The 14,717-nt window shown below is 44.1% G+C and overlaps 1 protein-coding gene and 1 long non-coding RNA gene across 4 annotated transcripts in view; one reads left to right on the top strand and one right to left on the bottom strand.

The window, feature by feature from the left end:
* MYO10 (myosin X) overlaps positions 1-14,717 on the bottom strand; it is a 190,018-nt gene that overhangs the window by 98,059 nt on the left and 77,242 nt on the right. For all 3 annotated transcript variants that reach the window (XM_083747119.1, XM_083747120.1, XM_083747118.1), the window contains exon 3: positions 4,611-4,769. In XM_083747119.1, coding sequence (XP_083603245.1) covers positions 4,611-4,769 — 159 coding nt within the window. The remainder of the gene's footprint in view (positions 1-4,610; positions 4,770-14,717) is intronic.
* Positions 482-13,405, top strand: LOC310848502. Its single transcript, XR_014566464.1, has 2 exons — positions 482-568; positions 13,289-13,405. It is a non-coding gene; the product is annotated as an uncharacterized lncRNA (long non-coding RNA).

Below are 14,717 nucleotides of genomic sequence, written 5' to 3'. Positions count from 1 at the left end.
AGTCCCCCTCTGCCTTGAATTTGTAAATAAAAACCTTGAGTGGCTAGCAAAGTATCAACAGAACAGCAGGAATGTGCAGAGAAACATGGACATAATAAGTCTGGGATTTCGGCTAAGTAGGCTAGTGGGCATCACCTCTCATAGGCACCCCCCCTGTTTCTATCTGGCACTGCCTGCCATTTGCCCCTTACCGACAATTTATGAGTCAAAGCAAGTTGCCTAGGGGGGAAACAATGGTTTCATTCCAAAATATTAGCATTTCTTATTGATGCAGAACTGGCCCAAGGCCAGAGCTAATGTGATATGATCAGACAGATCCTTAAACCTCTTGGTTGCTTGGCAACTTGTTGATTCAGCTGACTCTGTCAGGTGTACAGGAAAGACAGGTATGAGAAGAGGAACAGAATTGGTTTGTTGCCTGATGATGTCACATAGATACTGAATACGAAATATCCAAGGCTTTCTCTGGTACTCTCCTCACTATGGGCGTTGAGAAAAGACACATAACTAGAAGCAGAAACCCAAGACAACAACTCCTAGGGAATGAACGTCAGGTAAGTTGTTATGTGTGCTGCCGTGGTTGCTCGAGAGCAAACAGGCAAGACTCCCCGTTGGTCTTTTCAAGGCTTTATTATCTGTCCAAAACGTTCACAATGCAGATCGACTCAATTCCATGTCCGCTCAGTCACTAGCAGAATCTGGGAGTGGGTGGTCTTTAAACTTCCCCCAGCAGAGTAGTCTTTTGACCCCCATCCTACGCCTCCCCTCTCTGCGTGTAAACCAACTGTGCAAAGAGGGCATGGGCAGAGGGGGACCTGCCTCCCGCCCCCCGCTTTGTTCACGCTTGGTGCTGTGGCGCTCCCTTGCATTTCCAAGCCTTGCACCCCTTCCCCACTGGAGGCGTGGCTCCCCTCCTCCGCGGAGGAAGCGCTGCTTCTCACGATCTTTGGAGGCTCTCCCACCTCTCGCCTCTGAGCTGATGGCAGTTCCCTGACATAAGTGTAATAAAAAGTTATGCTGGTTGTAAAAAACAACAACCCAGAAGCCTTTCTTCTGGGAATTATAGCGATAGAACTACCTAAATTTTATAGAAATTTACGCATGTATGTGACTACAGCAGCAAGAATGCTACTTGCCCAAGTATGGAAAGAAGAAAAAGTCCCAGCAAAGGAAGAATGGATACAAAAACTTGTGGAATACACAAAAATGGAGAAACTTACCGGAAGAATCAAGATAACAAACTTTTTACAAAAGAATGCAAATGGTTTATTGAATATTTACAGATAAATTGTAAACAGATAAATTGTAAACAGGAGCGGCTTCGTCATGCTGGCCACATGACCCGGAAGCTGTCTGCGGACAAACCCCGGCTCCCTCAGCCTATAGAGCGAGATGGGAGTGCAACCCCAGAGTCGGTCACGACTGGACCTAATGGTCAGGGGTCCCTTTACCATTATATAAGAGCATATATATAAAGAAGATGAATAAATGAGCAAATTAAGTTAATTTGGATATGCAGAAGATATTAAAAATAAATTTAAGGAACTGCAGAAAGAGAGGGAAGGAAGTCAAGTTTTAAAATGTCAAAATGAATGTAAAATCATTGAAATGTATATATCTAAAAAGTATATATACATTTTTAATAGCTTTGCTGGATCACACCAAAGACCTATCTAGGCCAGCATTTTGGCTCCCAACCAGATGACGGTGGAAAGAGCATGAATATGAATCATTATCATGTGCTTTTAGCGATCCCATGAAGGGAGCCCACATCAAATAAAAATCTGGCTATTTCTCAGCACAACTTTTTTAAAAAACTGCTTGCGCTTCAATGGAAAATGTGATAAAATGGGCACATTTTAAGCACTGAATCAAAGAGGACTCATGAGTGAGTTTACACGTTTAATGGTTTTATTTTTAGCTCTCTCTCACCGTTTTTTTTAAATCGTTCCCTTTCATTCTGTTTTGACCTCCTTTCAACTCACATCTGCCAGAAGCAGTTGAGTGTCGGGAGGCGAATCCAGCGAGAGCCAACTCCCAACACCGTAATTTGAATGCCCTTTCCTTTAGCTGCATCGCATATGTACTTATGTGGTTTTAGGACCTATTCCCAAAAACTTTCCACATAAGCTCAAACTGTCCCAGGGAAGGATCGTCTCAACAGTGCTTAGTGACATGCCCCACAGTTGATAATGCAAGTCACACAACCATCATATACCACTGGCTTGTCTAATTTTGGAGCTGGGCTTTGGAGGCCCCAAAATTACAGCCTTTAACCGGCCATTTTACTATGTGCACATTCCTTGCTTTGCTTAAGATGAAGCTTCTCAAGGAACAGTCTGGTCTGGTCACGTTTTTCAACATGGGCACCATCAGAATATGTTGAAATTTAGCATTTCGATGCAGGCTATGGCAGTCCAGCTTAAAGGATACCATTCAAATGTATGCACTGATTGAAATGTCCTAACCTGGGGTGTCCCTGTGCCAATGTATTTGCCAATACACTTAAAGCAGGGCTCAAAATAAACACCCGTAAGGTCGCCCAGGTTCAGCCAGTTAAAATTCAAGTTAAGATTCCCCTGTTACTCTCAAACCAAGGCCCCCTTTAAAGGTACTATACATTTAAAGCCGTGTCATAGCATTTTAAATAATCATGGCTTCCCCTAAAGAACCGTGGGAATTGTAGTTTGTTAAGGGACGCGGGTGGCGCTGTGGGTTAAACCACAGAGCCTAGGACTTGCTGATCAGAAGGTGGGCGGTTCGAATCCCCGCGACAGGGTGAGCTCCCGTTGCTCGGTCCCTGCTCCTGCCAACCTAGCAGTTCAAAAGCATGTCAAAGTGCAAGTAGATAAATAGGTACCGCTCCGGCGGGAAGGTATTCGGTGTTTCTGTGTGCTGCTCTGGTTTGCCAGAAGCTGTACGCCGGCTCCCTTGGCCAATAAAGCAAGATGAGCGCCGCAACCCCAGACTCGGCCACAACTGGACCTAATGGTCAGGGGTCCCTTTACCTTTAAAGGCATTGAGAGTAGTTAAGAGACCACATTTCTGACCGTAAGAGCTGTTTGACGGTGGAAGAGACTTGCTCAGAAGTAGAAGGTTTTTTAAGCAGAGGTTGGACAGCAATCAACCACGGATGCTGTAGCAGAGATTCCTGCATTGCAGGTAAATTGTACTAGATGACTCTAGGGGTCCCTTTCAACTCTACAATTCTGTGATAATTCTTCACACAGTTATTTTCCAGAGTTCCCTGAGAAGAGGGACTTGACTGGTAAACCGCTCAGAGAAAAGTAGGGGAGGGGAATCTCTTCCAGTTCTTTAGAGATAAAATGCAAACTATCAAAACCAACATTTAGAGACCTCCACGTTCTCCACAGGTTTAAAACATCTGAGTCAAAAAAGCACCTCTAAAAATGGCCGTGAACCAGAAACCCTGTTGACCTATTCCTGAAGAGCCTTACGGAACCTCTCCCTGTTATTTTACCAATTCACTCGCAAAACACCTATCTATCCATCCCTCCATCTCCTCACATTCCTCCCACTTAACCTTTGTTTCATTCATTCTCTTGACAGAGCAATCTAATACACCTCTGTAGTCCTTCTGCTTTTGTTAACTCGACAGAGCCTGGCTTTCTACATTTTCAGCTCTGCTCCTATATTACCCCTTCCTAAATGGTTGTGGCTGAGTTCTAATAATTAATTGTCAGAACTTCCCCGTGGCAATTTTTATTAACCACAGTTGATTCAATATGGAGTTAGGCCATTACGTTCAAATCTCAGGCTTTCCCAGCTCTCGTCTCAAGATTTCCACTTTATGACCCACCAAACTCCTACTTCATTCAATCTGAATTAATCTTCATTTAATGGGTGCTCCATTTAATCTCAGGCTCTCCTGGCATGAGGAAGTGGCTTGAGAATAGGATATCCTCAAGTCCCTTTTTATTTTTTTAATAATTTTTATTAAATTTTCTGTTTTACCATTTAGAATATTCATTTAAACAACCTTAAAATATCAGTGACTTCCCTCCTTCTCTTTCCATGGTTCATTTTGCATAACATAAATCCCTGCATATTTTATATAAACTAAACCACTCAGTACTCCATTATTGCATCCATCAAAACTAACTTACACTTTTGAATTTATCTTAATGCTGCCAACGTTTTCAGTCAAGTCCCTAACCACTCAAGGATTCGGTCGTACCTTGGATTCCGAACACCCTGGAACTCGGACGTTTTGGCTCCCGAATGCCACAAGCCCGGAAGTGATTGTTCCGGTTTGCAAATGTTCTTTTGGAACCCAAACATCTAACAGGACCTTCCTGCAGCCAATCAGAAGCCACGATTTGGTTTTCAAACATTTTGGAAGTCGAACAGACGTCTGGAACGTATTCTGTTCAACTTCCAAGGTACGATTGTATTTATATATCACACTGAACACCCCACTTCTTGCACACACAACTTTAGGGGGCAGCAGGTCTAACTTTCTGCAGCAATAGTGCCAGCATCTCTCGCTTTAGGGGAACTTTCAGATCCAAAGAAAATATATCCACCCATGTAAAATAGCAATTTGCTGCTCAAAAGATTTCCCTCAGCCCCCTCCAAAATGAACTTACATAAATTTTGTTTTGTTGATATCGCTGGAATAGATTGTGCATGATGGCCCCTTCATGGAGGTCTATGAGTGCGGCCATGTCTTCCAGACCTTCTGAGCTTGTAGGCTGCATAGCTGTGACTTTTTGGCGTGTGATTGACCTCTGTTTATACGTGTATACCTGAAAAAGGGGAAAAGCGGTTCTTGAAAAACAGATTCTACTTTTATGTTCTCCATTTCTGTCCACATACACAAAAAAATGCATCTTTTTTTCAAAATGCAACAAGAACACTCTCGCAACCACACGCCGAGCAGATGAATGTTAACATATAATAATCCATACCTACTATTAACTGAGTAATTTTGCAAAAGAGAAGCATGTTGCCTACACCAGGCAAAACCACCAACGTACATAAAGCATTTCTGAATCTTGGGAAAGCCGTTTAGAATAACGCAAACCAGAAGCACATTGGTAGAAAATGTTCTAACAGATTTAACATTATGCCTAGGGGTGCTGCTTCAATTGAACACCAGTTATCCCAGGTTAGCCTCAGGTAGGTCAACAGGAATTTCAACCCTGGTATTTATTATTATTATAGTGGTACCTCAGGTTAAGAACTTAATTCGTTCTGGAGGTCTGTTCTTAACCTGAAACTGGTCTTAACCTGAAGCACCACTTTAGCGGACGCCGCACTGTCACTCCACGATTTCTGTTCTCATCCTGAAGCAAAGTTCTTAACCCGAGGTACTATTTCTGGGTTAGCGGAGTCTGTAACCTGAAGCGCCTGTAACCTGGGGTACCACTGTAGTATTATTATTATTATTATTATTATTATTAACACATATATAAATTATAACTACACTATATATACTATAAGTAGATATATTATAACATACCCCTGGAATTTCACCCTGAGTGACATCAGGAATAGCTCTTGGGCAACGGAGCTTTGCAATGGCTTTTTGCCTCGAGTGGCAAAATGCAGACCCTCCGAGTGTCCCTTATTTTCCAGGGACAGTCCCAGATTTACAGAATCCGTCCCAGTTTCTGGTTTGATCCCAGAATGTCCTGCTTTCCCTTAGTATACCCCTATTTTCATTGGAGAAATGTTGGAGGGTGTGGAGTTATGCAAACCCCAAGCCAAGGAGATAAGTAACTATACAACCTTTAGAAGACATTTGTAGGCAGCTCTGTATAAATAAGTTGTTTAATGTTTTGCTATGTTTTTATATATACTGGAAGCTGCCCAGAGTGGCTTGGGTAACCCAGTCAGGTGGGCAAGGTATAAATAATAATCTATTATTCGTATTAGTATTATTGAATGGGACGTCTCTATTTTCATCAGAGAAATGTTGGATGGTACAAAAATTTCCCAGGCCATCCCTGCCTCTCACTAAAAGTAACTGTCTAATTCTTAAAAGCAAACACTGGACTTTTAGGAAAATATTACCTATATGACCAGAGGAATGCAAAGGCTAACATGTTGGACCAGGATATAATAAATAATCCCCTCTTCTCCAGTTCTTATGCCACAGAGCTGTTCACAAGCAGGACTTAAATACTGATCGCCTATTGTTACTCAGCTCCATCTGCTAGTTAAGTGTGTTCACCATCTGAATATAGAAGCTTCATTGCTGGCTATCCCGGCCCATGCTTCTAGAGGGTCTCCTCTCTATGTATAAAATAAATAAATACACAGAAGAGCCATTTATGCCTACAGTCAGCCTAACATCTTGAGATGCTACGTCCCCTCGGCTAATGATATGTTAGGTAAAGAAGTGTTTCTTTGGCTTAAACGTCTGCTGCATTTATACAATTATTCTGCTTGACTGTGGCCCACATTATTATTTGGCAGACTCTGGTGACATTCAAACAACATAAAAGAGAACATATACACTTCATGGAGCCGTTGCAAATAATTTCCAGTGACCTTAAAGTCATTTCCTTAATTAGCTTTTAAAATGGCTATTCCTGTGTATATTTTTAAAATGCATATATTTATATATGAGTTGCTGTTTTTCAGTACAGAGCCAGCACAACTTGGCATGCTTTTCCGCTGGAAACAAAATTCCCCTTAACGTTTTAGAAATCCAAACACTGTGGTAACTAAGGAGGTTTTAATAACATGAAACTTCTTTAAAAAAAAAAAGAACCATATAAACCTTTCCAACATATTTATAAAGCTTTCCTCTGATTTAAGGATTGTGATAACTGGCAAATCAGACTATTTGTGAACATTTAAGAACTACCAACACAGGTTACTGAGCCCACATTCTTCCAAAATAATAGCTCAGTTAGTAGAGCGTAAGTCTTAATCTCAGTCGTGAGTTTGAGCCCCACTTTGGGCAAAAGATTGCTGCATTGCAGCCAGTTGGACTCAATGACTCTCGTGCTCCCTTCCAACTCTACAATCTATGTTTCTATGATTAAGATAAAAAATTAAAAAACAAGACTATGATTTGGGGGAGTGTGTGGTGGGGAGACATAGGCTTACATCTTATCCCCTGAAATGGATCTGGTATGTTGTTTAATGGTGAAAAGAATCAGAAACTCTTTTATCACATTTGAATTCAGGAATGCAAGGATGGTTTGTCGAAAGCCATGCGGTCTTTGCATGGAGCAACCAGCTCAGACGTCTTTACATGTGTCAATAGTTCAGTGTACAGTCGTACCTCGGTCTAAGAACAGTCCTGTTAACAAATGATTCGGGCAACGCATTTCACAAAACCGGAAGTAGGTGTTCTGGCTAGCGAACCTTGCACCGGAAGACAAATGGAAGCTGACTGGTGGAAGGGCACCGGCAGCAGGAAGCCTCATTGGGGAAAGCGTGCCTCAGTTTAAGAACGTTTTCGGTGTAAGAACGAGCTTCCGGAACGAATTAAGTTCGTAAACAGAGGTCCCACTGTATATCATTTCCCAGAAAGCCTTTACCACTGTACATGTCCACCACATATGGTAAAAAGTACCCTCCTTCTATTTACATTTCCAACACAATTTTGAACTTGTTTTGTACATTTTAGCAATTTTACTCGGTGTTAGGTACTGACGTTACTAAAGAAAATGCTTAAAAACACAGTTGTAAAGAAACCCAGAAGCCTTTATATTAGGTATAATAGGTGAAGCGTTACCAAGAGAAGATAAAAGGCTTTTTACGTATGCAACGACAGCAGTGAGAATGCTACTAGCCCAGAGATGGAAGGAAGGAGAAGTACCAGCAAAAAAGAATGGCAGATGAAACTGAGTATGCGGAGTTGGCGAAAATGACGGGGAAGATCCAAAACGAGGAAGACCACGCATTTACTAAGGTAAAGGGACCCCTCATCTCGTTCTATAGGCCGAAGGAGCCAGCGTTTGTCCGCAGACAGCTTCTGGGTCATGTGGCCAGCAGGACTAAGCTGCTTCTGGGTGAACCAGAGCAGCATACAGAAACACCATTTACCTTCCCGCCAGAGCGGTACCTATTTACTTGACATGCTTTTGAACTGCTAGGTTGCAAGCAGTATTTACTAAAGATTGGAGTAACTTTGTGATTTATTTAAAAGACCACTGTAATCAGATAAAATCTTTGGCAGGGATGTAATGACACTTCCAATGTGGAATTATTTATGGTAATTGGGTGGTGCTGTGGGTTAAACCACAGAGCCTAGGGCCTGCCGATCAGAAGGTCGGCAGTTCGAATCCCCACAACAGGGTGAGCTCCCGTTGCTCGGTCCCTGCTCCTGCCAACCTAGCAGTTCAAAAGCACGTCCAAAGTGCAAGTAGATAAATAGGTACCGCTCTGGCAGGAAGGTAAATGGCGTTTCCGTGCGCTGCTCTGGTTCGCACGGAAGCGGCTTAGTCATGCTGGCCACATGACCCGGAAGCTGTACGCCGGCTCCCTCGGCCAGTAAAACGAGATGAGCGCTGCAACCCCAGTGTTGTCCACAACTGGACCTAATGGTCAGGGGTCCCTTTACCTAATAGATGGATAAGGGTAAAAAATGCAGCAAATTTAAACTTAAACATGGAACCCATGGAGGAGGAAAGGAGGTCTGAAGGTTTAAAAGAACCTTGTATTTTAATGTTTGAAATGATTTTGTTTTATATATAAAATTATCAAAAATCAATGGAAAAAAATACATGTGTCAATAGAGCAGGATTGGGGAAGCAATGTTGGACTCTCATCTCCCAGCCAGCATAAACAATAAGTCAGGATGATGTGAGCCGTCCAACAATATTGGGAGGTCCAAGCGATCCCTATTCCTGCAGCTGTCTATTGTACTGACGTTGCAACTTGCAACTGACCATTGCAAAGGGATGAATGCAGATCCATGGACCTGTTTTTCCAAGAGCCAGCATATCTGGCTGCAGTTTATATAGCTTAGTCTCGCTGGCTCTTAGCAGGGCTGCTGGAAGCAGAGCTGAAGGAGGACTGTGTCCCGGGGGGAGAGAATAAGAAGCTTTCACTGTCTTCCTCCAAAGGCTGCTGACATTCCTTCTGCCTGAGCTGAAAGCTTGCCTGCCTTTGGAGATCTGGGGTGGGCCCCCTTTCCCCCCACTGTGTTCACTTCCTCAGAAAGACAGCTGGTATTCAAAGCATCCATCCCCTGCTTCTTCTGATGCCAGACCACCTACAGTTCTCCTTGGGCAACATTCTCAGATTAGGGATGCCCCAGAAGGGGACGCAACGGGTATCTGGAAGCAGTTGCGCCCTTCAGTTAGCTATGAGCACAGTAAGAAAACAACAGGGGCATATTTACTAATGGGTGCATCAATAATTTCCCTGCATCCACTTCTTAAAAGCTGCAGCAGCAGCTGCTGGGATCGGGAGGTCAGGTCAGGTCAATCTGGGCCACCTGAAATTCCAGAGTTTTTCCAGAAAAGGTATGTGGACCTGCGAAAAGTTAATCTGATTTCTTTTTCCATGGAAGAGCTCCAACCTCATGCTATTTTAGTGGCACTCAGGTTGTGCTGTTTGCAAAAGCAGACTTGTTCACCACAGTCTGCCACAGGAAAATAAATACTACTACTACTACTACTAATAATAATAATAATAATACTGTAATAATAATAATAATTTATTTATACCCCGCCCATCTGGCTGGGCTTCCCCAGCCACTCTGGGCAGCACCCAACGGAATATTAAAAACACAGTAAAATATAAAACATCAAAAACTTCTCTAAATAGGACTGCCTTCAGATGTATTCTGGGATGCAGGTGGCGCTGTGGGTTAAACCACAGAGCCTAGGGGTTACCGATCGGAAGTTCAGCGGTTCGAATCCCCGCGACGGAGTGAGCTCCCATTGTTCGGTCCCTGCTCCTGCCAACCTAGCAGTTGGAAAGCACGTCAAAGTGCAAGTAGATAAATAGGTACCACTCCGGCGGGAAGGTAAACGGCGTTTCCGTGCGCTGCTCTGGTTCGCCAGAAGTGGCTTAGTCATGCTGGCCACATGACCTGGAAGCTGTACGCCAGCTCCCTCAGCCAATAAAGCGAGATGAGCGCTGCAACCGCAGAGTCAGTCACGACTGGACCTAATAGTCAGGGATCCCTTTACCTTTACCAGATCTCTTCTAAAAGTCAGATAGTTGTTTATTTCCTGATGAGAGGGTGTTCCACAGGGTGGGCGCGACTACCGAGAAGGCCCTCTGCCTGGTTCCCTGTAACCGCACTTCTCGCAGTGAGGGAACTGCCAGAAGACCCTCGGCGCTGGCCCTCAGTGTCTGGGCTGAACGATGGGGGTGGAGACGCTCTTTCAGGTATATCATCTGAACTCAAGTTTCCCTGGGATTCTTTTTTCTCTTGAATTCTCCTTTGGCTCCTACTTTAAGCTCTCACATTAATGGCTATTTCCACCTCCTTTTTCATGCCCCCACCCAGCTTTTTCTAATTAGACACACAGTGGGTGGCAGGAATGAGGGCACACCAGTAAGAACAGCTGGACAAAACTTCTAGCAGAAGAGCTGGATGTAGCTGAATACAAAACTAAGCTGTTGCACCTGAAAATTCAGGCACCAAAAATCCCCTCCATTGAATTTGCAGAATTTGGGGTTCTTGCTTATATGTCAATGCTATAAGTGGATGATTCTCCTGGCTGCCAATAGTAGGCAAGTATTCTTAAAGGTGATGAACAAAACGCCCTCTCACTCCTCCTACTGATTTTTTTTTTTAAAAAAAGATGAACCTAGTGGATAGCAGAAGATGTTATTAAATTCTTCATTATCTCAGTGCAATTTCACATTGGCCCCTTTGAAAAAAGAGGCTCTTCCTTATTCTTCTTGCTTGGGTCTCTTTGGCAAAACTGCAGCAATTCTGCTGCAGGAAGTTCTTTTACACCATCGTAAATCATATGCAAGTGAGTGGCACAGGATTTGCAAAATACAGTTTTTTGGAGGGCAATGCCATTTTCACACCTTGGTTAAATTATTTTTTTTTAACAACCTGCTTGGGAATGAAGGAAGGTCCTGACCTCTCTACGTCATTTGCCATTTAACGTCCCCGTCTTGCAAACGGCCGTTTTGCTTGTGGCATTACATAAAGGGGAAAACCCTGTGCGGTCGCTGGGTCCTGTGAGGGACAAAAGATTCTCTGTATGCGAAAAGATGTGTGATTAAAGTCATTAAATCATGGCCCCAGAATGCTACTTGATTATGCCAGCTGAGTCAAATGAGAGTCCAAAGAGCTGAAGCCACATGGCATAGATCCCCCCTCCTGATTTAATTTCCACAACAATCCTGTGAGGTAGGTCAGTCACTGACTCAAGGTTACCCAGTAAGCTTCATGGCCTAGTGGGGATTTGAACCCTCATCTCCCAGGTGGGACGCGGGTGGCGCTGTGGGTTAAACCACAGAGCCTAGGACTTGCCAATCAGAAGGTTGGCGGTGCGAATCCCCGTGACGGGGTGAGCTCCTGTTGCTCGGTCCCTGCTCCTGCCAACTTAGCAGTTCAAAAGCACATCAAAGTGCAAGTATATAAATAGGTACCACTCTTATGGGAAGGTAAACGGCGTTTCCATGCACTGCTCTGGTTCGCCAGAAGCGGCTTAGTCATGTTGCCACATGACCCGGAAGCTGTACGCCAGCTCCCTCTGCCAATAAAGCAAGAGGAGCGCCACAACCCCAGAGTCGTCCGCAACTGGACCTAATGGTCAGGGGTCCCTTTACCTTTACCTCCCAGTCTTAGTCCGACACTGCAACCACTAGACCACATTGGCACACCCTGACTTAGTTCCAGGAAGAGGTATGTCAAGGACCTGATTATGAAAGGCATTTGAAGGATACTCCACTTTAAAAAAGTAAACACTTTTCACATAGTTGCATGCTTTACTTCTGCAGAAGCACAGATTATTATTTTTTCAAAAGGCTTTTCCATGACAGAACGAAGAAACATCATCTCACTGTTGCCAGGTAGGTATGTTTTCCCCAAAGCAATGTGCAAAAATTAATTCGCAAGCCAAACATTTTTTGTTTGCAGTCTGCCTGGGTAAGAGGACTTAATCACCTTTCTTCTTAAGAAGGCGGCCAAGAATGCCAAAAAAGCATCGTGTTGTGACTACACACAACGGGCTAAATCAATATTCTTTTGAAATTCTGATAGTTAAGGCGGCCAATGGGCTGGATTCAGCTAATAAATCCCATTAGCAAAAGCCCATGCAAGGACTTCTGCTGGTGCAGCAGGATAGTAAAGGCAAAAGACCCCTGAGACTTCCTCCCTTGGTGGTTCCCCAACTGGTTCCTTGTGTCCAAGTCCATGACATCTAGGTAAAGGTAGAGGACCCCTGGACAGTTAGGTCCAGTCAAAGGCGACTTTGGAGTTGCGGCGCTCATCTCGCTTTCAGGCCGAGGGAGCCGGCGTTTGTCCACAGACAGCTTTCCAGGTCATGTGCCCAGCATGACTAAACCGTTTCTGGTGCAAAAGGACACCGTGACAGAAACCAGAGCGTAGGGAAATGCCGTTTACCTTCCTGCCACAGTGGTACCTATTTATCTACTTGCACTGGTGTGCTTTCAAACTGCTAGGTTGGCAGGAGCTGGGACAGAGGAATGGGAGCTCACCCCGTCACGGGGATTCAAACCGCCGACCTTCTGATCGGCAAGCCCAAGAGGCTCAGTGGTTTAGACCACAGTGCCACCCACGTCCCTTAAGGACACACAAAGGAGTCCACTCTCTGTGCTTCTGCGTGAGTTGCTCCCTGGAATGAGGCAAGCCTAGAGTGACTCATGCAGAAATAAGGCTTCTACGTTTTCACTCACCACACCTTGATGAAGCACAGTGGCCGGCCTCCTCTGAAGGCAGGTGATTCTGCTGCATCTTGACATTAGGAATGACCAGATGAAGCATCCAATCATATCTGACTCAAAGATGCAGCAGAATTTCGGGTCACCTGGAGAGACTGGCCAGGAAGAGCATTAAGTCATGCCAGAGAGACCATTTTATTACTTTATTAATTTCTCACTGCCCTCTCACTGCAACTCAGTTTGGCAGTTAAATGAATCCCAATCAATCCAAGAGGGTTGCAAGCAGCTGAGGGTTTTTATACGCTTAAATCCTCTCCTTCAGTCTATCCAACCCGATCCTTGCTGCGCTGCTATGCAATTTTTATCAACTAATACGGGTGATGTCTATGATAGTGGAGCCTTCATTCAACATACCGCGTAATAATTTAGCAGGGATAAAGCTCTCAGTAAATGGGGCTTTCCCCCATTTTTTTTTAAAGGGCAGATGGTCAAGACCAGATTAAAGTCTGAAGACTACGGAACTACATCACAGGCTTTAACTCTTCAAATTAAAAGATGATCATATTGAAAATAATAAAACTGTGTATGTATTTTAAAAGAATTAATGCTGCACAGGGAGTTTTTGAAATCTCATTTGGTGGACATTTCGGGTAACAGCCTTTGGGGAATGCTGTACGTAACAAAAAAAAGAATGTGTGACTCGCTTGATTGTGGTGGTCTAGAACTGAACCCAAAATATTTCCAAGGTTATGGTACTCCCTCTAAGCCCCGTTTTCTATTGCATCTTTAAGAGTACACTGTGTATTTTGTTCCTTCAAACAGCGCATCATTTACAGCAGAATTAGGAAAAGCTTCCTTTCAACAGCTGCCAGTTAAGGAAATGATCATGTTGTTTGGTGAGTCTCAGCATTGTTCAATTAACAATAATGCATGAGAGTCCTTAAATCTGGAGGCTGCCTCGACAGCTGCTAAAATGGCCTTGCTGGTTGCTCCATGCGGATTGCGCAGCAGAGAAAAGGAAAGAGGGAAGAGGAGGAGGAGTTTGGATTTGATATTACGCTTTATCACTACCCGAAGGAGTCTCAAAGCGGCTAACATTCTCCTTTCCCTTCCTCCCTCACAACAAACACTCTGTGAGGTGAGTGGGGCTGAGAGACTTCAAAGAAGTGTGACTGGCCCAAGGTCACCCAGCAGCTGCCTGAGGAGGAGCGGAGACGCGAACCCGGTTCCCCAGATTACGAGACTACCGCTCTTAACCACTACACCACACTGGTTCTCAGCGTGAAATGAAGGAAATGAAGTTGTCTTCAATTCGAGCACTCTACTGCAAAGTTAGCAGGAGATCATTACAACACAATGCTCACCAAGCCTACTGACGATTTGGCTCTGCAGGCCATGTGGAATAGACTGCATAATTGCTCATGCATGGATTATGCGAGATTATCCACACAAAGTCTCACGCTTAAAGAGCTTTTAACACACCAAATCAACGCCACAAGCCTTCGTCGGAAGAAGCAAAGATCACCAGTGTCGAAGCGATGATTCTCCAACGTCAACTTTGTTGGACTGGTCATGTTGTGCGGATGCCTGATTATTGTCTTCCAAAGCAACTACTCTATTCTGAACATAAAAATGGAAAGTGTAATGCTGGTGGTCAACAAAAGAGGTTTAAAGACTCTCTCAAGGCAAATCTAAGAAAATGTAGTATACACACTGACAACTGGGAAACACTGGCCTGTGAGCACTCCAATTGGAGAACAGCCTTTACCAAAGGTGTCATGGGATTTGAAGACGCTCAAACTCAGGATGAAAGGGAGACATGTGCCAAAAGGAAGGCACGCTTGGCAAACCCTCACCATGATCAACTCCTGCCTAGAAACCTATGTCCCCACTGTGGAAGGATGTGTGGATCC

Source organism: Podarcis gaigeae, assembly GCF_964106915.1.
Source record: "Podarcis gaigeae genome assembly, chromosome: 7".
In the NCBI taxonomy this organism is placed as follows: domain Eukaryota; kingdom Metazoa; phylum Chordata; class Lepidosauria; order Squamata; family Lacertidae; genus Podarcis; species Podarcis gaigeae.
Note: the sequence above shows the minus strand (reverse complement) of the source record. Positions and strands in the feature narration are given on the sequence as shown.